Source organism: Silurus meridionalis, chromosome 17 (genome assembly GCF_014805685.1).
Source record: "Silurus meridionalis isolate SWU-2019-XX chromosome 17, ASM1480568v1, whole genome shotgun sequence".
Classification (NCBI taxonomy): Eukaryota; Metazoa; Chordata; class Actinopteri; order Siluriformes; family Siluridae; genus Silurus; species Silurus meridionalis.
This window is the reverse complement of record NC_060900.1, coordinates 5164440-5189292: the sequence shown is the minus strand read 5'-3', so window position 1 is coordinate 5189292 and position 24853 is coordinate 5164440. Positions and strand designations below refer to the sequence as shown.

At 39.0% G+C, this 24853-nt stretch overlaps 2 protein-coding genes across 2 annotated transcripts in view; one reads left to right on the top strand and one right to left on the bottom strand.

Annotated features, from left to right (window-relative positions):
- zgc:154046 (Carnitine O-acetyltransferase-like) overlaps positions 1-5988 on the top strand; it is a 14224-nt gene extending 8236 nt beyond the window's left edge. The window contains exons 4-14 of the mRNA XM_046871107.1: positions 464-517; positions 606-771; positions 856-1030; positions 1135-1313; positions 1534-1634; positions 2554-2673; positions 2815-2937; positions 3138-3273; positions 4536-4598; positions 4689-4826; positions 5184-5988. Of these exons, the coding sequence (XP_046727063.1) occupies positions 464-517; positions 606-771; positions 856-1030; positions 1135-1313; positions 1534-1634; positions 2554-2673; positions 2815-2937; positions 3138-3273; positions 4536-4598; positions 4689-4826; positions 5184-5393 (1465 nt within the window). The 3' untranslated portion in view covers positions 5394-5988. The remainder of the gene's footprint in view (positions 1-463; positions 518-605; positions 772-855; positions 1031-1134; positions 1314-1533; positions 1635-2553; positions 2674-2814; positions 2938-3137; positions 3274-4535; positions 4599-4688; positions 4827-5183) is intronic.
- adamts13 (ADAM metallopeptidase with thrombospondin type 1 motif, 13) lies at positions 5750-24853 on the bottom strand. Its single transcript, XM_046871106.1, has 31 exons — positions 24555-24853; positions 24326-24392; positions 23971-24230; positions 23713-23872; positions 22277-22410; positions 22067-22150; positions 21856-21980; positions 21622-21768; positions 21357-21491; positions 21054-21204; positions 20041-20145; positions 19765-19916; positions 18287-18350; positions 17874-18000; positions 17608-17756; positions 16714-16834; positions 16552-16632; positions 16273-16454; positions 16046-16196; positions 14307-14436; positions 12900-13079; positions 12553-12748; positions 12320-12425; positions 12083-12212; positions 11679-11867; positions 9658-9862; positions 7956-8292; positions 7533-7679; positions 7268-7447; positions 6963-7144; positions 5750-6312 (listed from the first exon to the last, which is right to left on the bottom strand). Exons 1-31 carry the CDS (start codon positions 24633-24635, stop codon positions 6139-6141), a joined length of 4632 nt encoding a protein of 1543 aa, XP_046727062.1. The 5' UTR covers positions 24636-24853; the 3' UTR covers positions 5750-6138.

Genomic DNA, 24853 nt, shown 5'->3' with positions numbered 1-24853 from the left:
GTGCAACGGATCAGAAAACTCACGGTTCGGATCATATTATGGTTTTTGAGTCACAGATCGGATCATTATTCGGATCAGCAAATAAACGGGAGGAGACAAATTTAATTTGCTTTCCATTTATTACAAGAAACGTCACGGCAAGCAAATGCTCTCATACATGCGATTTGAATGATGCGAGAGGCTTTTCGAGTTCTTCTGCTCCTCCGCAATTCATTGTTGTTGACTGATTAACCCGTCCTGTTCACGTGAACACATGACTGTTCTGTGTAGTTACAGAATTACTTAAAAAGCAAAATCAGCAGATAACTGCCTTTTTATTTTGCGATCAATAAAAAATTAAGATTAATCTGCGGTTCACATGCCTGCTGAACTGTGAGTCGTGATCCGTACGACGAATCGGTCCATTGCAACAATAGTAATATATGATTCAATACACACAATTAAGTCTATTCTTCCAATGTAGGTTTGCTGCTAAACTGATCGCTGGAGTTTTGGACTTCAAAGAAATGATTGATAAGTGAGTCGAAACTTTCAGACCCAGAAGACCTGATTACGATTTAATTCTTTGGATTGCTGGTCTTCAATTTGCATATCCGTCGTTGCAGGGAAACACTACCCGTTGAGTATTTGGGAGGAAAGCCGTTGTGCATGGACCAGTATTACCAAGTGCTGTCGTCATGCCGGATCCCAGGCCCGAAGAAAGACACTGTGGTAAACCATGCCATTGGAAAGAAGCCACCAACTCACATCACGGTGGTTCACAATTTTCAGGTAACTTGCCACACCAATGCCTAGACTCCAACCTGAGATATTGTGTAAATATTTCTCACGTGCACTCGCTCTCTTCTTTTCAAGTTTTTTTTTCTGGACGTATACAATAGCGACGGCACGCCGCTGACGGTGGATCAGCTCTACATGCAGTTGGAAAAGATCTGGAATTCTTCTCTGCAGACCAATAAAGAGCCGATTGGCATTCTCACCTCGAACCAACGCAATACCTGGGGCAAAGCCTACAACAACCTCATTAAAGGTAATCTATACATATAAACTGCACAGCTAGCTTAGCTCGATTCACTGTGTACACGTGCAGCATGTGATTTTACAACATATCAAATTGTGGCGTTTGTTCTGCAGACAAAACGAATAAAGAGTCAGTTCGGGCGATCCAGAAGAGCATCTTCTTAGTGTGCCTGGACGCCCCGATGCCTCGCGTGTCAGATGAGATCTACTACAGCAAAGTGTCTGCACAGATGCTGCATGGAGGAGGAAGTCGCTGGAATAGTGGAAATCGCTGGTTTGATAAAACACTACAGGTTTGTTATGGAGTTTACACACACAGACACACAAATATCATAGTCCTCTATGCAAGTGCGTTTACATATGCAAAATATTCCGATTCATAATAATCTGATTTAAAATAACCCAATTCATCAACCACTTTTTAAAAATATTCTGACAGTATTCCTGTGTATACACTCGCTGCTCTGGGAACTCAGCTGTATGTTTACGGTGTTGTGTGTCTCATTTGTACAGTTTATAGTGGGCGAGGATGGATCGTGCGGACTGACTTACGAGCATGCTCCTGCTGAAGGACCTCCCATTGTCTTCCTAGTGGACCATGTGGTGGAGTATATGTATGAAAATATCATACTGTGGTGCACTTAGATTCTCAGATCTGAAGATTTCTGTATGGAGGTATTTAGTGTCTTTGGTGTCTTCATTGGGGAAGTCGTAGCTCAGTGGTAAAAATGTTGAACTTCTGATCTTGAGTCAAATTCCAGCACCACCAATCTGCCATTGGGCGCCTTTGATCAAAGGCCCTTAACCCTCAACTGCTCAGTTGTAAATCACTGTGGATAAGGGTGTCATAAATGTAAACATTAAAATGTTGCTGAAATAAAAACTGAACAGGAATGAACTTCATGGACTTTCCACAACAATAAATGAAAACTCAAAAAAGGACAAATTTATGAATGAATTGTCATTGGTGGTAAATTAGTGCAGTATAAAAGGAGTAAAAGAAGTAAAGGACGTGCTGTTATGACAAGATCATTAACTATAATGTATTAAAAAATCATCATGTGAGGTGGCCAACATTTGCTACTTTTGTCTTGCGCTCGAACTATTACACCAAAATATTTTTAGTCAGAACGTGCCACGCCTGGTTTATATAGGGCACAGCGTGATTTACTGTCACTCATAAACACTTCTGTTCTGTTGAATCCCTGTAACATTATAATGGCAGCTCAATATGTGAACATTCAAAATGGCTTCCTTAGTGTTATTTAACGTGGTGGTCATGTTTATGAGTGCCGTTTCACAGCTGTCCTGGTAGATCCTTAAGGTTTTATGGGGTATTTGTACTAATTACTTAATCAAACTTGAGTTTAATCAAATGGATAACTAAATAATATTTCATTGGATTAAAGGCAAATAAAAGAAAATAAATGCTGGAAACCAAAAAACCTCGACTGATATTGATATTAATATTGATATTGTACAATTTCTTTCACAATCGTCAAAACATTGTATTTCACACCTTGTTTGTGACAGGAAGAAAACCGAGATGGTGCGAACTCCCATGATTCCGCTCCCTATGCCGCAGAAGCTGCGCTTTAACATCACACCAGAAATCAAAAAGGACATTGAGAAAGCCAAGCAGAACATGAACATGTGAGCGCTTTTTTGTCATGACGTTCCTTTGTGCTTAGGATTAAGGTCTGAACAAAAAGCTAGCGATGCAGCTTAGAGGCACGCTATTCATTTCCCAATAAATGATTCATGCGTTGTAATTGGAGTCCTTCTGTTTTGCAGAATGGTGCATGACCTGGACGTGCGAGTTCTGAACTTCTCTCACTATGGGAGAAAATACCTCAAGACGTGTAAAATGGGGCCGGATGCCTTTATCCAAATGGCTTTCCAGCTGGCGTATTACAGGTGTGTCAGGATAGCACCTGCTCAGACTAGCAGCAATTGTCATGAAATATTTATCAGATATTTCATGAACATTTGCGACATTGTCTGCATGACAAAGTTACCTCTTGTAGAAGAAATGATCCTCATAACCCAGGCAACATGTCTTCTAGTGGTCTTGTTGTATGTTGTATTAAATCCTTCTTGGATTGTTGCTGTTTTAGGATCTACAGTGTTTGCTGCGCTACATATGAGAGCGCCTCCTTACGCATGTTTAAACTGGGCAGGACGGAGGCAATCCGCACCACCTCCACCGACTCGCTTAAATTCGTACAAGCCATGGATGACGAGTCCAAACAGGTCAGGCAAATTATGCAGGATTCTTGTGCTTGCGAAATAACATGCCTTACAATCACACCAAAGTATTTCAAGCGCATTTTAATGTATTTCTAAGGATTCAAAAGGTTTTGAGCACCACAATTTCTGGAACATTTTTGCCAAGCAATATGCTCATTTGTATTCTAAAATTGATCTACAATACTTAACTAAACTGTAAAACAAATATCTATATCCATCTGGATTGTATGGGTCTTTTATCTAAATCTGTAATGGGATAATTATCTACACTATATGGATAAACGTTTGTGGACACCTCAGCATAATATTATGTGCTTTTTGAACATCCAATTTCGCATATAGTCTCCATTTGTAATTATAATGACCTCCACTATTCTGGGAAGATCTAATTCCACTAGATTTTAGAGTGTGCTTGTGGAGATTTGTGTTCATCAGCCACAAGGGCGTTAATAAAGTCAGGTACTGATGTAGGTGAGGTGAGGAGGCCTGGGGTGCAGTCAGCATTCCAATTTATCCCAAAGGTGTTCTGTAGGGTTGAGATCAGAGCTTCCAACCCCGATAAACCATATCTTCATTGAGCTGGCTTTGTGCTCAAGTGAAGGGAAAATTTCATGCTACCGAATCCTATAAAATTGTGTGCCACAAACCTTTTGATAACAGAAAAAAAACACATATAAGTCTGGCGTCCCAATACTTTGGTTCATTAAGTGTAGATGTTTTGTTGCTTGGACAAATTATTGAAGTTCTTTAATGCAAAATCTCACCTTTTTGTTCTGCTTTTCACAATAACGGCAACTGGGTAACAAAATCGAAAGGACACAATGTTGTAGGAGAATAATCGGTGATTGGGTGTTGTGATATGAAGTCATCTTTCCGTTCAAAGTTGAGGATTTTCCTAAAGTGGCTGATTTCATTCTTTATTTAGTTCTTTATCCGTTTTTATTTATTCACCTTCACAAACCATTAACACTGGATACTCACTGTATGTAGAGTGTCCTCCATAAAAGTTCCTGTCTAAGTTTTAATTATATAAACAAAATCTGACTGTCAGTGCTGCAGTTATATACATTTCAACACTTTCTGACCAACGAGAATCTAGAATTCAACAGTACTATGGTGTATAAACTGTAATGAACTATAAAATAAATACATTTGTCTTAATTTATCACCTTGATGTGAGTTTGTGAAGATCCTTTGCATTAACCAGCTACATTATAATAAAATGTGCAATTATTCCTTGACAATGATGTGTAACTTCTCGGCAGAATGAAGAGAAAATGGCCCTGCTGAAGAAGGCCATCAACACCCATCGGGATTACACACGCATGGTAGGAGTCTTATAACAGACATACAATTTCAGCAAATATATTGCAAACAAGTGACCATAAATCTATGGAATGCAATCTGTCTATGCATAGGCCATTCACGGCCAGGCAATAGACAGACATCTACTGGGGCTGAGGATGCAAAGCATTGAGGACCTGACGACTTTGCCAGAAATCTTCATGGATACTTCCTATGCTGTGGCCATGCATTTCAACCTCTTCACCAGCCAAGTATGCCATTCTTTTTCTTTTCTTTTCTTTTCCTTTTTTATTTTAGGCTGAAAACCCAAAATTGTGCTGCTCTGAAAGAAATTGCTAGGTCTGGCCACAGTTATGTAGCTTCAATGAAAAACATTAATGTGACTAATACTGAGTTTGCATTATGTTTTTTTTACTGGGTTGGGAGCAAAGATAATAGAGATTTAATGGAAACCTATTAATAATGTTATGTAAAGTAGGTACTGTTTGTGCAGTTATTGGCAAAAATAAGCAGCAAGTCTGGTTTGACTGCATATGTGACTGCACGGTGTATATTTATGTTTCCGATAAAATCTCTAAAGTTATCTCTCACCCTTTTTTATTTTTTAGGTCGGCTCAAAGACGGACTGTTTTATGTGTATTGGACCAATGGTGCCAGACGGCTATGGCATCTGCTACAACCCAATGGACGACCACATCAACTTTGCGGTTACGGCCTTTAACAGTTGCGAAGAAACGAACGCCAGCAAACTAACACGGTTCCTCGAGGAGGCACTGTTGGACATGAAGGCTCTTCTGGAGCAGACGCCAAGCAAGTGAGGCCTGCTTACTGGGGTGGATAAAGCAACAAGCAACACACAAAGTGGACAAGAGTGGAAACTTGTGAAGTTGCGAAGCAAGAGATAAAAGTAAAGAAAATTTGCTATACCTGCATATGTCCTCAAGCAGAACATGAACGTGCGGGAAATTACTGTTCTCTCGCCCTTATTTCTTTATTCAACTAACCATGACGTTGGCATTCGTTCCATATTATATTACTACGGCTTTCTGATGCTGGTGAATGAAAAAACATGGCACCACAATGTTGCAATGTGTTAATTATACTACAGTATTGTTTGTTTTGCTGTTTACATGATGTTGCTGTTTACTGATATCTGTCTAAAGGTTTGCTATGGTTTATATCAAACCCGAGTTTGTTGTTCCCCAACTGAAGCACTTAGCAAGTTTGCTATATGACTGTGGTGTGTGTAGCTATAGTTCCATATTTATTGGCATAAATATACATTTGGACAGTTGTAAGATCTACACCCTTTTGTTGTACTAGCTTGTCAAAAAGAAATGTGTACATTTTTCCCCTGTAAAAAGCGAACATGTATCATTAAACCAAACGGTATCATTAGTTTCTTAGAAGTAACCAGATTTTCCAGACTACATTACTTTGAAATAATGAAATTATTAGCATGAATGAGTGCATGCTAATATATTCATGCTAGTCTTTATGCTACCTTCTAACTTTTTGTTTGCTAAGTGCTGCAAACACATTTCTGGATAAACTGCTAACAGTCTAAATCAGTTTAGCCTCCTCGGGCTTAATGTACGAATACTCTGCTTGAAATGTTCCCTTCATTTGCTGGTATTCTCCATGGAATTCCACTTCCGCCCTGCTTCCCGTCGAAATCCAGTGGAAAAGCTGTGCGCCTTTAAACACTGCAGTCCTGACAGCATCAACATCTCGGATCTGAGGAATAAAAAAAATCATTACATTCATTCTTCGTTAACAGTAAATTCTTGTTTATAGTAACATCCCATTACCATAAAAATAGTAAACACTTGCTCAAATTTTAATTTTGCTGAGTGACAGGTTAAGGATAAGGACAAAAATAAATCACATCACCACTAGCTTTTCATTTCACTTCCTTGGATTGCAGAATGATTAGCACAAGTTGTTTTTTTATTTGTATAGTTTGCATCATTCAGAAACTAGCCAGCATTGTGCTTAATTTAGTTATTTAGTTATTTTTATAGGTGATGTTAATAGTAGCTAGCACATTTCCTAACAAACAAGTTACACTTTCAGAGAAAATATATTGTTTTGATGTTGTATATATTAAAAATATAATAAAATTATAGGGTTAAAATAATTCAAGCCAAGTGCCCTAACCCTTGACCTTGCATGCTTAGTTTGAATTATTTTAGCCATGTTTTGCTAGAACTCTATTTAAAAATAGGCTATAAAACGTTTACCTAGGTTTACTAGTAAAGTAGTAAGTAATGTATAGTGATACTGTGTGCACAGTTTGTAATTTACAGATAATTTCATTTTAAGCTCTGCCCCTGATAGCCCAGGATATAGTTAAAACTGCAAAAAGACTAGCCCTGTTTTTTTACCATCACATATGTGGAGTCTGAGGAAGTTGTATTGAATACAGACAGCGCTCTGATCTGTATCCTTAGTGCAGGCGGAGCATCAATGAACACCCGACAAGACTGCAGGCTGGAGGATAAGGATGATGAACTCCTAACTGGGTTCTCAATAAAACCAGATGGAGAGAACAGCTGAACATTACAATCTGAGGGTTGAAGTAGAAATTTGTGGTCAGTAATTTAGTTGATGAAACAAATCAGTTAAATTTTGCCTGGTTTGTGCCTCAGAAATTTATTGATTTTTTTGCCAAAGTATTTGTTTAACTAACCTTCATGATGGCTTTTCTTTACGTTGTTCTTACTCTGATAGGAAAACAGCACTCCGTTTCCGGGGGTGAGACGGCTTTGACGCACCAGCAGGACATTAGACCTTGAAGTCAGTGTCTTTCCAGTCATCTTTTCACAGATTTGCCTTAGAGATTTTCTCTCATAAAGGGCAAGATTCTCTTCTACAAATGCACACAAAACACAGAATTCGACTTCTTAAGCTGCAGCCATGCGTGTTATAAAAAGCAGATTTAGCTGGTCACTTACTGTGTCTACAATTAAGAGAGCTGGACTCAATTTTGATTTGGATGACTTCATCAAGGGGGCGGCCGATAGAGAGAAAACAACGCCTCTCACTGACATTCCGTAGATCAATGAGTCCTCTTTCCTGAAGAAAAAGCTGCCCACACAAACCTGCAGCAAAATGTCCGGAGAACAAGAATTATTGACTGATTGTTTCATTTAACTATCTAATGGTCCATCCACCAATTAGACCAAGGACAACATTAATGTATATGTAGAACATTTACATGTAAGACCTTAACTATTAGATCTTCATGCAATACTAATGACAGTGCAATAAATACATATATTTCACTGCATATAAACATATCGTGCTTCCTTCCATATTTCTATACTAATTTTATAATGCCCCTCCTAAATTCTGGTGCCCCCATCTTTCCACCTAACTGCTCTGTGGAGGGTGTGTCGACACTGTTGTGGTGCTCCTCAGCGTTGGTACTGTAGGTACAACTTCTGCTAATTTCTCAGTTTCTCCAGTAGGTGCATATGTGGTCCTGTTCTCCTCATGCAAGACATTCAGTTCACTCTTCTTGCTCCAGGCCTCTGGTTCCTGGGTAGGAATAATGCTTGGGCCCACGGTGGAGCAGTTGGCATTGTAGCAGGCCTGGATAGTGATTGGTTTGGGAAGGTGGACACAGAGGATGGGAGTGATTGGTAGAGGGCTGGATGGTCCAAGGCATGAGACCTTCCGAGACTGGATCCCATAACCACAAGAGACTGAACACTACAGATAAAGAGAGGGGGAAGGAACAGTTTAAGGTTTTGAGACCTACAGCAAGAGAACTTCAGTAAATGCAGTGTTAATCCTTTTCCACCCATATTGTGATATTAATATCTTAAGACCTGTAAGTGACGTCACATCAGTAAAGAGCCCTGAATCCAAATAAAAATTATGGATGACAAAAAAGCTCTAAACCCTCAAGAAGCCCAATTTAGAAAAAAGATTAAAGAAATAGAGGAGAAATGTGCAAAAGATAAAGGTGTGTATGCAGCTCTATCACAGCATAGTAAAGGCTAGGGTTAAATTGTAGTTAAACTCGCACTTATTGATTTGGTGACCTTTAATTGAGGTGATGTCACAAAGGTTTTCTGTGATTCTACTGAACAGGTCCTGAGCTGAGTTTAGTAATGTGAATCTTCAGTGCGGCTTAATGGGACTTGAACCTCTGACCTTCCCATCGGTAACCCAGTGCCTTACCACTGACCTACCACTCCCTCTAAATAAGTTGCCCCAGATGGGGCACAATCCCACAATCCTTAGCTATTTATACATGACAGGGAGCTCTCAGAGATGTATCCAAATTTGTGGACTGCTCTGAGAATATTTCTTACTTTTCCAGTGACTGTATCTGAAGATGAGAGGAGCTTTTCAAAGCTGGATATATTAAATGGGGGAGACTTTGGGTCATGGCATGATTCAACCAGGGCGTCATTCAAGCTAGATCCGCCATTGTCGCTTGGCGATATCTACTTTGCGCAAACATACAGTTCAGCGCCAATTCAACAGCAAGCAGAACATTTTGAGGAATAAATGATGGAAGAAACTCCTGAATCTAACTTGCCACAGCACCCATGGCGATTTGCGCAAAGTCGTTGAAAAGAAGGTTTTGGGTTCATGATAATTAGTTGTATTTTTGATAGATTGTTGTGCTAAGATAAACATTCTATTTTCACATAAACTAAGTTGATTAAGCAAAGAGTCTTGTGATTAAAAAAGATAATAGGATATTATAGCCATAATAAATCTTAGTACTTGGATGCTTAGATACATTTGAAGCTAAATACTTCTGTACGTGTACTCAAGGGAAAGTTTAAAGGGAGCACTTTTACTGGAGTCATATTGGATACCTACTGTATCTCTACTTTTACTCAAGTTCTGTACATGCTTTGTGTACTTTGTCCGCCACTGGGCATGAAGTGGAACTACACCATTGATGTTTGAGAAAAATACATTTTATCTAATATACAAACAGGCGTTGCAGATTATGATCTTATGAATAACAGTGGTTATCATCTGAATTGTTAAGAAAGGGTTTTGATATGATATGAAATGTGGAATACTCAGTCAGTTTGCATGGATGCACTGTACCTCGCTCCACTCCTGTACACCCCAATGGAAGGAGCAGGCCTGGGTAAAGCAGGGGACTGTGACAGGAGGCTTTTTGCCTCTTTCACAACGCTCATCCTCAAGCTCTCTCTCCAATTTTCCATCAAACTGGATGCACAAGACCCTCCTTAATGCCACACCCAGGCCACAGGACACCGAACACGTACCCTGTTCACCCACCTGCCACCTAGACCATAAACACACTGAATAAATAATCTGGTATGTATAACATTTGAATTTGCTGCATGTTCATTTCATCAAGGTCTTGATAATTGTCTGATGATGTGAATAAAATTGTATAAATAGGGCCCACCTCCAGAAACATGAATAACCATGATGTACACTTACTGTACCAATTGTTCTAGTGTTGTATTAGGATAACAGTATACAGTGGCATGTATAAATATTTACCCCGAAACGTTTTCACAATTTGAAACTGAAATGGACATCTATTCTTAGGGGATTAGATAGCATGAATTAACACAAAACAGCCCATTATAAAGAATAAAACGTATACAATGGAAGACATATACAGCATATTGGCAAATGGTTCAACATATAGTCCAAGTTTGCTCTTATAAATCCCTCCACTCTCCTTGGAAGATGTTCCACTAGATTTTGGAGTGTACTTGTGGAGATTTGTGTCCATCAGCCACAAGGGCGTTAGTAAAGTAAGGTACTGATGTAAGTGAGGTGAGGAGGCATGGGGTGCAGGCACCATTCCATTTAATTTCATAGGTGTTCAGTAGGGATGAAATCAGAGCTCTATAGCAGGCTACTCAAGATCTTCTTTTCCAGAACATGTCAACCATATCTTCATGGAGCTCACTTTGTGTACAGGGACATTACAATGCTGAAACAGGTTTGGGTTTCCAAGTTCAAGTGAACGCAAAATGTAATTATACTGCATCCAAAGACATCCTATACAATTGTGTGCCTCCATCATTGTGGTAACAGTTTGGAGAAGAACCACATATGGCAGGAAAGGTCAGGTGTCCCAATACCTTTGTCCATATAGTGTACCATGACCCTGACTCTGCTTAGAGAAGACCATCTATTGGGAAAAGAAAGTGGCCAAGGGTAACTTTTAACATGATACTATCACCACCATGATAGCCACCATGCAGAGCTGTGGTTATGCCATATTCTTTCCATTTTAATAATATACTTTTGTCGTGCTCAACAAGATGTTCAACGTATTAGATATATTCTGTATGACCAAACCATGATTTCAACTTGTACAGAACTTTGTCCTTGGTCTTCTTTAAGCTGTATGTTTAGATCCTGTATGTTGTCTAACCATTTACAGCTTTCAATTTCAACAATAATTATTTGATTTCAGGTGGCAACAGGTTACACCAGAACCAATATATTTACACTAGTGTAAAGTATAGTGTTGTCTATATCCGATTCAGAGAAGCTCGTCCATGCGTTCATGACCTCCAGAATAGACTATTGTAATGCATTACTAGGTGGATGTCCTGCATCATTAATAAACAAGCTATGTTTATGTTCAAACTCTTGATGTCACCCAAATGAGGATGGGTTCCCCTTTTGAGTCTGGTTCCTCTCAAGGTTTCTTCCTCATAACATCTAAGGGAGTTTTTCCTTGCCACAGTTGCCATGGCTGCTCATCAGGGATAAATGCACACCATTCACCTTGACTGTTGATTTCTGTAAAGCTGCTTTGAGACAATGTCTGTTGTGAAAAGCGCCTATAGAAATAAACTTGACTTGACTTGACTTAACAAGGGTAAATATTTATCATGTCACAAAAGCTAATTATATTGATCCCTGTCCCTTCACACCTTAATACTGTGGGCTATTTCGTGTACATTCACAACCTATGGTCCTAGGTAAGTCCATTTCTGGTTGTGGGTCCAGGTTGTAACCTGACAACATGTGCAATCTGTTCAAGCAGGTGAACACTTATTTAAGTTACATTATCTGTGAATGAATGAATGAATGAATAGGTGGATGCATGGATGGATTAATTCATTTGCCTTGCTGGACAGGGTTCAGTGTTACAAGGTACAACTTGTAGAGGTCTGGAGGCAGGGAGACAGGCTGACTCCGCTAGCACTACTTCAATGCCTCTGTCTCCCCCTGCAGCCTGCTGAGAGCAGTACAACAACCTTCTTGCCACACCACCTCCACAAGACACACTGCACACTCCCTGTATGTAGCGCCACCTAATGAAAAAATTAAATTAAAACCATTTTGCAAGTACGAAATAAAATTGTCTAGCAATAACCATTGTACTATATATATATATATATATATATATATATATATATATATATATATATATATATATATATATATATATATAAAATTATTTTTTTTTTTTACATTTACACATGATGAAAATGTTAGTGCTGGTTAGACAAGATTGGTGTACACATACATGGCAGGGCAGGGTGACTGGACACACAGCTTTGTGTACAGCTCAGGCTTGCTAAAGCGATCGCAAAGGAACTCGGGGACATCTAGTCGTGATTGATGGTCCACACAGGAAAACCATACCTGCTGAGTTCCTACATACACAAAAAAAATCAGAAATGCAAGGACAGTCCTATGGAAGATGCAATTGTATTAATCAGTTATATCCTAAACTTAAAATAGGTTTGATGTGCTTGCCTACCATTTCCACAAGTTTTAGTGCAGTGGCCAATCACAGGGCTCCACACATATACTGGAATAATTTTGGAGCGGAGCATTACAGAAAGTGACCCTTGGTCTTGCTGATCCTGGAAGACACATCCATTAATCCACATTGCATTAGAGAATATTGCTGTATACTAACTTGAAAAACATAAATGCTGAAACTCGTATGATGAGCCAAGTCAAAAGTTTTTGACTCTGCATTTGCTTCACCTTCCTGTGTGTTTCCCAGCCAATAGGGCACACATCCACCACACATGGGACATTTTCAGAAGGCTTGGGGTGTAAACAATGGCTTTCATTTACTGCTAAGTCAGCCCCACGGTGGGAGCGAAGGCAGGACACTGATCTGTGAGCCTGGCCTGGGCCACACACAGCTGAACACTCACCGGGCTCTGAGACTTGCCATCTGCAACACACACATACACCTTTATGCACACGCACCTCATGCACTGACTTTAAAATCAATTTAGAAAGGGTAAAATAAAAAAAAATACAGGACAGGAAACAGCCTATATTCTTATTATACACCACTTAAAAGAGTTTTCCAGTTGCTTTACCTGGCAAAGCATAGATGAGTGTTGCAGGTTTCATTCACTGCTGGTTTGGTCACCTGAGAGCATGCAGAATCTGCTAATATCACTGTTTCCATACCCTGTTTCTGCATACAGGCCACAGAGCGCACCCGCTCTCCAACTCCACAGGGGGTGCTGCAAGGACCAAATTCACCCAGCACCCAACTGCAAAAAAAAGTGGCACAGCACAGTGTATATCTTTTTCTGAAGGTTGAGGGTCTATTAAAATAACTACGGCCAGCATGGGAATGCAATTAGGGCAGACATTCTTATCCTAAGTGACCTACAAAACTGACTTTGACTATATGGACGAAAGTATGTGGACACACGACTATTGCAAGCTTGCTGGACAGCTCAATTCAAAACCATGGGCATTAACAAGCAGATTTTCTCTCACACCAAACAGTGGCAAGTTTTTTCTTCATGCCCATTGATGCTTGGCATGGATTTTAGTAAACTTAGGTTTGTGTGCAGATGCTTGACCAAAAAATTCCTTTTCATGAAGCTCCTAATGCATAGTTAAAGAGGTGGAAGAAGTAATAAAATATTCTATTCAATTAAAAGAACTGTTACTTCATTTACATTTTAGGTAAGTACAAGTAAAGTTACCGGTCTAAAAATTTAAAGTAAAAAGTTGATCATTTAAGTAGTTTCCAGGGCATTTTTTTTCCCCCTTGCATTATTTGTAGCCTTTTTTTTGGGTTTGCTTTTTTTTTTTTTTACTCAGTAATTGATGTGATTTAAAATGTTGTTTAATACAATACTTCAAACAAAACATACTTAAGTAAAAGTTAAATGACAGATTTTAAAAATTAGTTTAAAAAAGTTAAAGTACACAAAAATACTTCACAATTACAGTTACACAAGTTAATATCATTCATTACTTTCCACCTCTGCATACTTCTTGTGCTGATGTTAATTAAAGGTGCAATCTGGAATGCTGTATGGTCGATGACCATTTTTAGCTTAGCAGCCCTGATCTGTGAGTTTTTCGTGGTCTATTGCTTTGTGGCCGAACTTTTGTTGCACCAAGAAACTTCCACTTCACAATAATTGAACTTATAATTGATCAGGGCAGATATTGCATGGCAGAAATTTCAAAAAGGGACTTAAGGTGGTTTTCTATGATACTACTATGTTTGAAGTTACTGAGCCCTTCAGTTCGACCTACTCTACTGCAAATTTTGGTCTATGAAGAGTGTATGTACCTGTCAGCAATGGGTGTCCATGGGTGTCCACATACTTTTGGCAATATGGTAACTATTGCATTATAAAAAACAACTAAACGATGCCCTCAATGACCTTGCAGAAAAGCAGACAATTCATAATATATACATAGAAAATACTGAAGTGCATGCGAACATGAATCATCAGATGAGCAGATGAGGCTACCTTGGTGGGCAGTCAGGTAGGTGGCATGGCTGTAGGGTGGGTGGGTTTGGATTAACTGAGCTGCAGAGTTCTTCATCTACTTGCTCCTGGGTGTTTATGTCAACACACTCCTGACTAACCCTCTGAATCCCTATAAGACCAGAGACCCATTATGTTATATAGAGCTAAATCCAATAACATATTCAGCACAGCAATGACATAAACTGCTTCTGTGGAGAAACTAAAGTTGTTTAGTGTCAGTTTGGTGATTTCCCATATGCGTTAGTTTCGGTTTTCATTTGAGTCATTTTAGCACGTTTGAGTGCCTATGAATGGTTTCTGCAGGATTCAGCCAAAGGGTTTTCCCCTTTTTTTAACACTGTATAGGGTAAAGTCATTAGGAAGCAGGGAGGTACTTTTCTGTGTATGAATGTTTAAATCAAAATCTCACACTACAGTCATTTTCATTATTATAGTTATAGCTGCTACGGCATTCCAATTAATTGATCATTTTCGTAAAAAAATATATATATATCAAGGAACATCTTACATTGATCAGGCATAACATTATGTCCACCTGCCTAATATTGTGTTGGTCCTCTTCAAACAGTCCTGATCCGTTGAGCATTAACAGCATTAACTTCTTCAGACCTTGAGCTACAGGAGCTCGTCTGTCAGATCGGACTACATGGGCAGGACTTCACTTCCCACACGCATCAATGATCCTTGGCCCCCCATGACCCTGTTGCCGGTTCACCACTGTTCCTTTCTTAGACCATTTTTGATAGATAGTGACCACTGCAGACCAGAAACAGCCCAAAAGAGCTGCAGTTTTTGAAGATGATCTGGCCCAGTTGTTTAGGCATCACAAGTCAAATCCTTACGCTTGCCCAATTTTCCTGCTTTTAACAAATCAACTTTGAGGACAAAATGTTCATTTGCTGCCTAATATACCCCACCCACTAACAAGTGCCATGGTAAAGAGATAATCAATGTTCTTCACGTCACCTGTCAGTGGTCATAATGATAAGCCTGATCAGTGTATTTTCTTCATTACATTTTTCATGAGTTCTGTAAACACTTACAGTATAGCAGCTATAAATGTTCTTTTCCTGGCTTCTCCTTTTTTCATCTCTTGAAGTTAATAAGCCAAAAAAAACATGCAGCTTGTCATATTACCAAGAAACCCAGAATGTGTCAAACCCACTGTCCTGACTAATACAAAAAATGTGGTTAAGTGTAAACCTGTTATATGCTGAACTAGTGCCTGAGCAGTGCTGTTATCGAATATTGATTAACCTTCTAAGCAACTCAGAATGAGTTATTTAACTGAGCTATGGTATACCAATAATTATTATAATATTTCAGTTTATAAATTCTTGTGTAGATTTAGTTTGTTTTATTATTATTACCCAAACACCATAAAGCTATCATTTCTTAATTACAGTGTTCATTTTGGTGCTTGCTCTATGATTTAACTATAAACTTTGTGCTGCAATAATTTCTGGGGAAACACAACTACGATGCATCACAGCAGTTCATTATCAGGTCAAGTAAGTAGGTTAGGAAACCAATCGGTTCTGTACTCCAGCTCCCCAAAATGGGGCAAACCCGCATTACACCAAATTTATCCACTGATTTAAAAAGCAGAGCAGGATGAGAGCCAAAAAATGAATATGCTTTGTTTTATTGTATTATCATTAATCGGCTCAGTGACATGCACATGGATGTGATTTCTTCTATTTGACCTTGTCCCTTACCTGAGCCACAGGTTACAGAACAAGACGAAACAACAGTGGACCATTGACCCTCAATTATCTTCTCCACGTGTTCAGCATCAGACATGTAGAACTGATAGGTGATGTTTGGGCTTGTGATGTCTCCGTATTCTCTTCCATATTTCCGATATACCTGTGAATAACACAAAAGCATTGTATTGATAAATATTTTGAGATATTTAATGATGTATGCAATCGTTCCCACCCACCTGTATTTGGATCTTGTCCGAGATTGGTCCAGACAAAACAAGCTCCTCTGTGTGAGGTAGAAAGTCGGCAGTGAGGTAGAGATTATAGATTAGATGTTTCTCCTCCAGAGGTGATGGATGGGTGGTGTTTAATGCGATATCGCCGTCTCCGGCTACGACATATTCATCGTTCACCATCACGGCTACATCAAAAAAAGAATTGTGTGCTTTTATATTAGAATATGCAGCCCAAATACATGCACTAGAGTAATATCAAACGATTGTGTTGTAAAGATTTACCCATATGAGTGAAAACTGGATTCCAATTATTAATGTGAACCTGAGTGGCATTCGCGGGAAGACTGAGGAATGTGACGTACTCTGAAATGAAAGCAAAGCAAAATAAAGCAGAGTACGTAACAAAAAAACATGCAGCTGTGGAAAAGAATAAGGGTCTAGTACCTTTGTCGTCTCCACCTGTGTAAGAGCCAGTAATGAGATGGCAGGTGTTGCCTTTTCCACCACACACCCCGCAAACATCCCTTACTTTTCTGGAGTTTAACACACCGTCACAGCCAAACAACTAAAAAAAAACACAAGGGGGCTTGGAGAAATTACTTTTGCCTAATATTTTGCTTCTATTCCTTATCCCTTATCCCTTATATTGTATACACTGATCATTGACATCATAACATTATGACCAATGAAGTGAATAACACTGATTCTTTATCATGGCACCTGTTAGTGGGTAAAATATATTAGGCAGGAAGTGAACATTTTGTCTTCAAAGTTGATGTGTTCAAAGCAGGAAAAAAGGGCATGCGTAAGGATTTGAGCCAAATTGTGATGTCTAGACGACTAGGTCAGTGCATCTCTTTTGTGGGGTGTTCCTGATCCGCAGTGGTCAGTATTTATCAAAGGGTGGGTGAAGGAAGGAACAGTGGTGAACCATTCCAGCCAAGGCGCATAGGAAGGCTGGCCGGCATGGTCCGATCCAACAGACGAGTTCCTGTAGCTTAAAATGCTGAAGAGACTGGGTCAGGACTGTTTTGGCAGCAAACAGGGGACCCATAAAATATTAGGCAGGTGGTCATAATGTTATGCCTGATCAGTGTATATACTTAAAATGAATAAATAATGATTTCATATTGGCAGTGTTTCCCTTATGTTCTGTTTAGCGTAACAACAGATTTAGCATTGAAAGACATCCTTTCCATCCCAGCACCAAAAATCTGCCACTGCTGGGCTCTTGAGCAAGGCCCTTAACCCTCTCTGCCCCAGGGGTGCTGTATGGTGGCTGACCCGTTCACTGTGCTGTAATGTACATGTGAAAAATGAATGCATCTATGTATATACCTGGCACTTCCCGTTAAGGCAGGCAGTAAAGGAGCCAGCAGTGACGGGGCTGTCGAGTTCACACCTTGTCCCATCGATAAACTGAGCCCCACGACTCACCATGAAGTCCTGCTCACGAGAGCGACACATCAGCTTACACTGAGCATCACCTTATACCCGCATATTAAAACACAGAAAGAAATATTTTTAGTAGATTTTCGTAGAATAACAGAACCCGACATTAATGTGATTTTGTTATGACTATTAGCACCTGCTGGCTAGCTGACCTGAAATAAAACCAACTGCAGGGATCCATGAGTATGCTGTGGTTGAATAAGCGGAAAGCAGGAGGGGTTGATGGTCTGTATCTGAGCACTGCTGGGCCATGAACTCGTGCTGGTTACTTTCACATGGCTGAAACAATTCAAAAGATCACCAGATCATCAAGTTTATGGAACTTACTCTTCAAACTCTGACACAAAGGTCACATATTGATTTACTGAGTTCATCTTTATAGAGTAAGATTTAGAGGAAAGAAGATTCTAACCCTGCTAATCAACACCTGCAATACGTTATCAAGTAGGCCACCAAATACAAGAAACCACTCAGTACTACTGATAAACTAAAAATATTTCTTATATAGTATGCTATTTCTGTGTCTTGTAAGGACCTATTGCACACATGACCAATGGAAATGTACCTGGCGATTGCAAAGTTCAGCCTCTGTCCCCTCTCCCTCACAGTCTCTCCCTCCAAATGCTGGTCTACAATTAATCACATGAGAAGAAAGAGAATTAAAGTTAACATTAGTTTAAAAGAGTGAAGAGGCAAATCATAAACAGCATGCACTTGCTACATGTGTTTTTAAATATATAGATATCAGGGGTCCCCAACCACTGGGCTGCAGACCAGTACTTGGCCGTGGATCATTTGATACCAGGCTACAGAGAAAGAATAAAAACATTTAAATTTTTATTTCCGTTTTAATGTCTTTTGTGGTCTGCAAGGTGTTTTTTATATTTTAAAGAAATAGCCACTTAATTCAATTAATTCTTATTTGTGTAGTGCTATTAACAATGGACATTGTCTCAAAGCAACTCTACAGAGATAACACGCTTTTTGAAAAAATTTATTAGAATTGTAAGTTTGTCCCTAATGCATGAGTCAGTGACGACTGTGGCAAGGTGAAACTCCCTGAGATGAGGAAGAGTGAGGAAGAAACCTTGAGAGGAACCAGACTTAAAAGGGAACCTGTCCTCATCTGGATGGCACCGAATGTCCATTCACTTAGGCGGCTATGCCCAATTCCCGTACTTGTTTCAGTCCCAGTTTATATATATATATATATATATATATATATATATATATATATATATATATATATATATATATATATATATTATAATAATAAGTAATAGTACCCTCTATGCTCCAGGGGCGCTGTATCATGGCCGACCCTGTGCTCTGACCCCAGCTTCTAAGCAAGCTGGGATATGCAAAGAACAAAATTTCACTGTGCTGTAATGTATATGTGACAAATAAAGGCTATTCTATTCTATTCTATAGTAATATAGTGACTAGTATTACTCCCTCCACCCGGTCGGTGGGAAAATTGTCTTGGGGAAACTGATCCTTGGTACAAAAACATTTGGGGGCCGTCATTATAAATGACCCAGAGGTGATCATGTGACCAAAATGCAGTAGCTTTTATACAACATTTGATTCCGATTGGTTAAAATATGTGGATTAAATTTCTTCAAAGGTATTCACGTTTCAATATTTTTTTATTTACTGGTTTGGAGGAAATTGCACATTAACAGATATTTAAAACATTTGTAGTTCTCTGTGAGGAGACATGCAGATTTACATAGTCATGTAGTATGTTTGTAAGGAGTTTCCAGTGTCCACGCTTAGTAAAAATCTGTGGTAAAGCTGTCTCCTTCAATCGTCAGAGGACAGAGGACATCGCAGAATTTTTTTTTTTCCCAATGAAAATTTTTTTTGTTTAAAAATTATACATTTTTATTGTATCATTTACAAATTTTTTGTATCATTTACAAATTATATAATTGTTTTAGCAAAAACACTTGACCAGACTATAATCCACTTCACGGTGGGCCACATTACACCACCCTCTGATGACAGGCAGGTTTTATTGCTTATTTAGCACATAAATACCTGGGATTGTTGCACTCTCTCTTGCGGTATGTGATCCCTCCTCCACAGGTGCGTGAACAGGAGGTGTATCCAGACCAGGACGACCAGGAGCCATGAACCAGCAGAGTGGAGCTCAGTTTGGATGCAGATACACAACGGCCCTTTAAGCACCACTGAGAAAGAACACAGCTTACATTATTAAAAAAATTACACTATATAATGTGAACGGGGTGATAGTTGGCTGTATGTGCACAATATTACATTATATCACATTATTAAATGGATCATATTGGATACCTGATTGAGCCCACATTCAGTGCCGTCCAGCAGTGGCACAAGAAGTCGGGTGCAGGTGCTGCGATCACCAGGGGCGATGTGGCAGGACAGAAATCGACAGGTGGCCTAGACATATAATGTATAAAGTCTGAAAAGGTTATAAGCTCATAGCATTAGGATATCACTTGGGTAATCTATAGATAAAGTTTAAGAGGTAGTCAAAATCAAAATCACAATGGTGGTACAATAGAATATTATATACATAATTCAGTGATGGGTTCCTATGATTTTATGCAGGAATACTTTTAAAGTTGTAACTATAGATGTGAAAACACATTAGAACAACTGCATTAATATAAATATGTAATATAAATTAGTTCTCAACAGTTGGAGCTGCAATTATAGAAAAAACATTAACGATAAAATGAAAGTCGAGAATTCACCAGTGCTGTAGTACAATGATGTTTCCTTTGTGCGCTTCACAGTATTCCCATGCAATGGACTGCTATTTTACTATTTTATATAATTTGCTACACAGCACCCTCACAACAAAGCAGCTCATATCTGGCCCTGTTCCTTGAAATGCAGCTTACTAGGTATCAGCTCTCAGTCAGGCAAATTCTCCACCTCCCTGCAGACACTGCAACCTTCAAACATGGAGGACATGAACTTCAATTCCCAACACACACCTACACTTTCCCACTATGACTCTCGAACTGTTAGACTTGTGGATGTACATCTAATTAGAACGATAGCTGGCCAGCAGACAAATGAGTAGACTGGCGAGTTCAACAAGGCATTCTTAAGTTTGTAATCTAGCGAACCAGTATTGATTTATCTATTGATAGAGACTTAAAGCACTTTTATACGTCGCTCTGGAAAAAGGCGTCTGCTAAATGCCTTAAATGTATATGTACCTTTCTACTTGGGAGAAAAAATTGCTTGGTGAAAGAAAAAAACTGTACTGTAAAACCAGAAAAGTCAGCAAACCGCTTCTTTATTCTAATTCATTCCTGACTGAAATGTTCTCTCACCATGTCATTGCTAGTGAAGGAGCAGGCAGAGGCTGTGCTCCCGAACGCGATGCGACACTGATCGTCCACACCGTAATACAGTCCGGGTTTCCACGCCTGCAGTGATCCTCCCAGCACTGGTACATCCTTCACACACTCTGCCTTGCCTGCACTAAAGTGTTTGGAAATACTTTAGTTAAATAGACACATATAATATTGTACGTATGGATCGTAAGAGAATACAAGAATACAAAATATTTCTGGCAAAAAAAAGACAAAAAACGAGAGTAAATTGCACACAGCTTCAGGGAGATGGGTCTGTACCTGAAAAAGTTGAGGAGCTGCGTTCTGCTGCATTGAGACCAGGTGAGATCCACACTGTTATAACCGCCATCAGACGCCATTATACACCCGCTACTGCTGCACGTGTTGCTTGTACCGTCATGGTTTATTCCAAAACTGAAACAAATGTATTTCCTCATAACTTATGTAAACACATTTCAGAAACTCTAAAATATATAAATGTTAGATCAGTTTATTTCCATTGAGTTTTAATAAATAGTTTTTATACCATATTTGCTTTTCTAACCTGTGTCCAATCTCATGTGCCACAGTGATGCCAAGGTCAAAGCCTGTATCTTCTGTAATTACACAATTCCACTGGCTAGAACAGACTCCTCCCAGTTGAGTCACACCTCTCACCTGTTTATTCCCATTGGGCAAAACTAAATCAAACCTGTCAATAAGAAGAGGAAATCACGAATAAGAGATCAAACTTTTTTTTTTTTTTTTCATACGTTGAGATCAGCTAGAGGATCCGTACCTGGTGATGTAAAGGAGTAAGTCTGCATGCAGAGGGTCAGTCTCAGTGGAAGGGTTGACTTTATGACCCCACTCGCACACACTCCTGAGAGATGAAGTGATATCATTTGAGATCTGGATGTCTGGCTGTTCATTTAAAACAAAAGAATTAGGGAAACACAACATTATTTGGGGTCATGACACAGAAATCCAATCCTATTGCAAGTAGTTACCTCTGGCTCAGTCAGAATGATCATACGGATCAGGTGGACTCTTATATTTGCCCCTAGAGTGACATCTCGTAACAGCTCGGATGCCTGGGGTGGAGTAAAACAAACATTAGACAATGTGTGAAAATCCCAATTAGGACAAAAAAAGTTCAGAATACAGAAATATAGAATATAGAAAGTGTATAAATGCGATCTTCTAATGCATTCGCTCACAATGTTCAGGTTGGTGAGGATGTATCTCTCAGTGTCCTGCTTGTGAACCTCGTGGACGTCAGGACCGACTACTACCAGCAGCTCTAAATGGTTGACCTCTGCCCCTAGGAATGACCTCTGGAGCCTTCGGTGACCTAATATCAAATATTTAAAGCTGATCACATAATGAGAGAGGCTATTTTACATAAAGTTTACAGAAAAATTCTGTACTCATATTCTATTCTAACATTTGTTAAAGGTCAAATTACAGGAATTAACCGCGTTTTACAATTTTGCATTTTCACAATGCAAAGAAAATGAAGTATGTTGCTAAAGTAGGTATACGGAATAAAAATCTAGCTCATCTAAAAGATGTACAGAAGATACAGAAATCTAAATTCCAAACTTGACTATATTAATAAACATATAGGAATTTATATCTCATATGGAACTTTTTTTTTTTATAAAGAAATGATCTGTTGCGCTGCACTTAATCACTCATCCAAACATCCCCATTTAACAGAATCATTTTGCAGATAATTTCTAAATTGCTAAATTGCATTTTAGGTTCGAGTTTTCATCATTGACAGATAAATTACATGCCTCCTCTTAAGTATCAGGAACAAAAGAAACTTTTTTGGCCTGAATCCTATTTATAAATCTAATGTGCAAATGAAGGCTTTGTGCAAACAACAATTTGAAGAACACGTTTTAAAAAATTTACATAATGACCCAAAGGCTTGATGGTGACTGTTTAATCAGTATTTACATGTTCGACTTGGAGGCCAGAACCAGTAACATGCAAGAAGTCTACGGGAAGTTCAGGAGGGTTTGTCTCGTAAATTGTATTGGAAGAAGGCATTTTATAAAAACTCCCAGAATCAAATCAGAATTATACTTCAATAATTTTTTTAACACTATGGAGTTTGCAGAGACACAAAAAATTTAACAAACTGTACTTAAAATATATAAAAAATAAAACACAAAAAGAAAATAACGTGCACTGAGGCAACGTGATGGCTAATGGTGATGGCAAATATTTATCTATTTTTTAATTACTTTGTTTAATATTGAATATCCATGAGAAGTTCATTCTGGTTACAAATAATTTTCTAAACTTCATTACATTTACATTTATGCCTTATCTAGAGTGACTTACACTTGTCTCATTCATAGAGCATGGAGTGGCTAAGGGCCTTGCTCAGGGGCCCAGTGGTGGGAGTTTTGTTAGGCTGGGATTTGAACTCATGACATTCTGATCCAAAGTCCAATGTTTTAACCACTAAGCAACTACTCCTCATAGGTTATAGTTTATACCACCTATAAACACAGACCTTCTTTTTTCACATTACAGCCATCACTATTGTCATTGCGGCTATTAAAGAAAATAAATCGACAACCAGTCGGATTTAAGAATTTAACAGCGCTACGATGTAAATCTTAAATAATGTACTCACTCTGTCCCTGTTGAAGGCGTGTCCTTACTTGTGATGGGCGGAGCAAGAGCAGGTGGGGCACACCTTGCGGTTTGACCACCGAGTGTCTCAGACGTTCGGAATGGTTGTGGAGCAGTGGATGTATGTGTAGCTTTCCTGACTGCATGAGAAGAAGGCCTTGCTGAAAGAAGGAGAAGAAAACGTTACCATGAACCAACCATCGATGTGGTTATAAAAAAGTTAACGTTCATTTAAAAAAAAAAAAAAACAGGTTCTCACAATTTTTCCGTCACACACTGAGAGAAAAGATCTGGCATCTTCTGGTTTCAGTACGTCGAGTTGCTCACAACACTTATTCTCCCTCCTCTTTATAACGCTGAGCGTAGTATTGATGGCGAGCTCCAGGTTGGAAGGACAGAACAACGGCGGCTCGTTTCTCAGCCTCAGGTTAAAGTCTTTGCCATGGGCTTGAAACGAACAGTGTCTTCTACCGGTTTCATCCCCGAAGCAACTTACCCACACAAGGTCAAATTCAGGCACTATGGAGAAGAGTGTATTTGAAAAGCACAATTCAAACTTTGGTAAGAACTCTCCTTTAAGGAAAATATATAACGACATCTTCAGTACACTTTACCTAATGTTGATGAATTATTTCCAAAAAGATGAAAAATATCTTCATCGGCCAGTGACTGTAAAAAACCCTTCAAGCAGAAAATATTTAATGATTGAATTTCCAATGAACTTTTACATATAGTGCAGTACTAGCACTTAGATCTGTTCATTTATGGAAAGCACATGAAAATAACCAAAAAATGTAAATAAATCTAAAAGTATATGCGAGATCTTTTCGTTTAACCACGTACCTTCTCCAGAGAAACCTGAGACGCTAATAAAGCCGTGTCCACCAGGACCGACGCCAGAAAGATCGACACCAAAGCGGCCATGATTGTTTAAACTGTAGGATAAAGCACAAGTTCATCAGTGTGTAAAGAGTCAGATAGAGTCCACATCAATGAGGCGCCACAGCAATGGCTCGCATTGATCTAAGTTCAGGGTTTTTTTTTTTTTTGGTTGAGTTTCCTTCTGAATCCTGGTCACAGGTAAAAGTAAAAGTGGGTAGTAAGAAATAAAGTCACCGAAAAGACCCAGATTGTATGTGTTA

Bases quoted from the DNA above. Each gene is read 5' to 3' on its own strand.
- adamts13 (XM_046871106.1), bottom strand. From the start codon at position 24,635: ATGGCCGCTTTGGTGTCGATCTTTCTGGCGTCGGTCCTGGTGGACACG. The intron at 21,492-21,621 runs GTTAGAAAAGCA...CATTTGTTTCAG, and splicing joins GCACATGAGATTGGACACAG to TTTTGGAATAAACCATGACG. The intron at 12,213-12,319 runs GTAGGCAAGCAC...TTGTGTATGTAG, and splicing joins CACTAAAACTTGTGGAAATG to GAACTCAGCAGGTATGGTTT.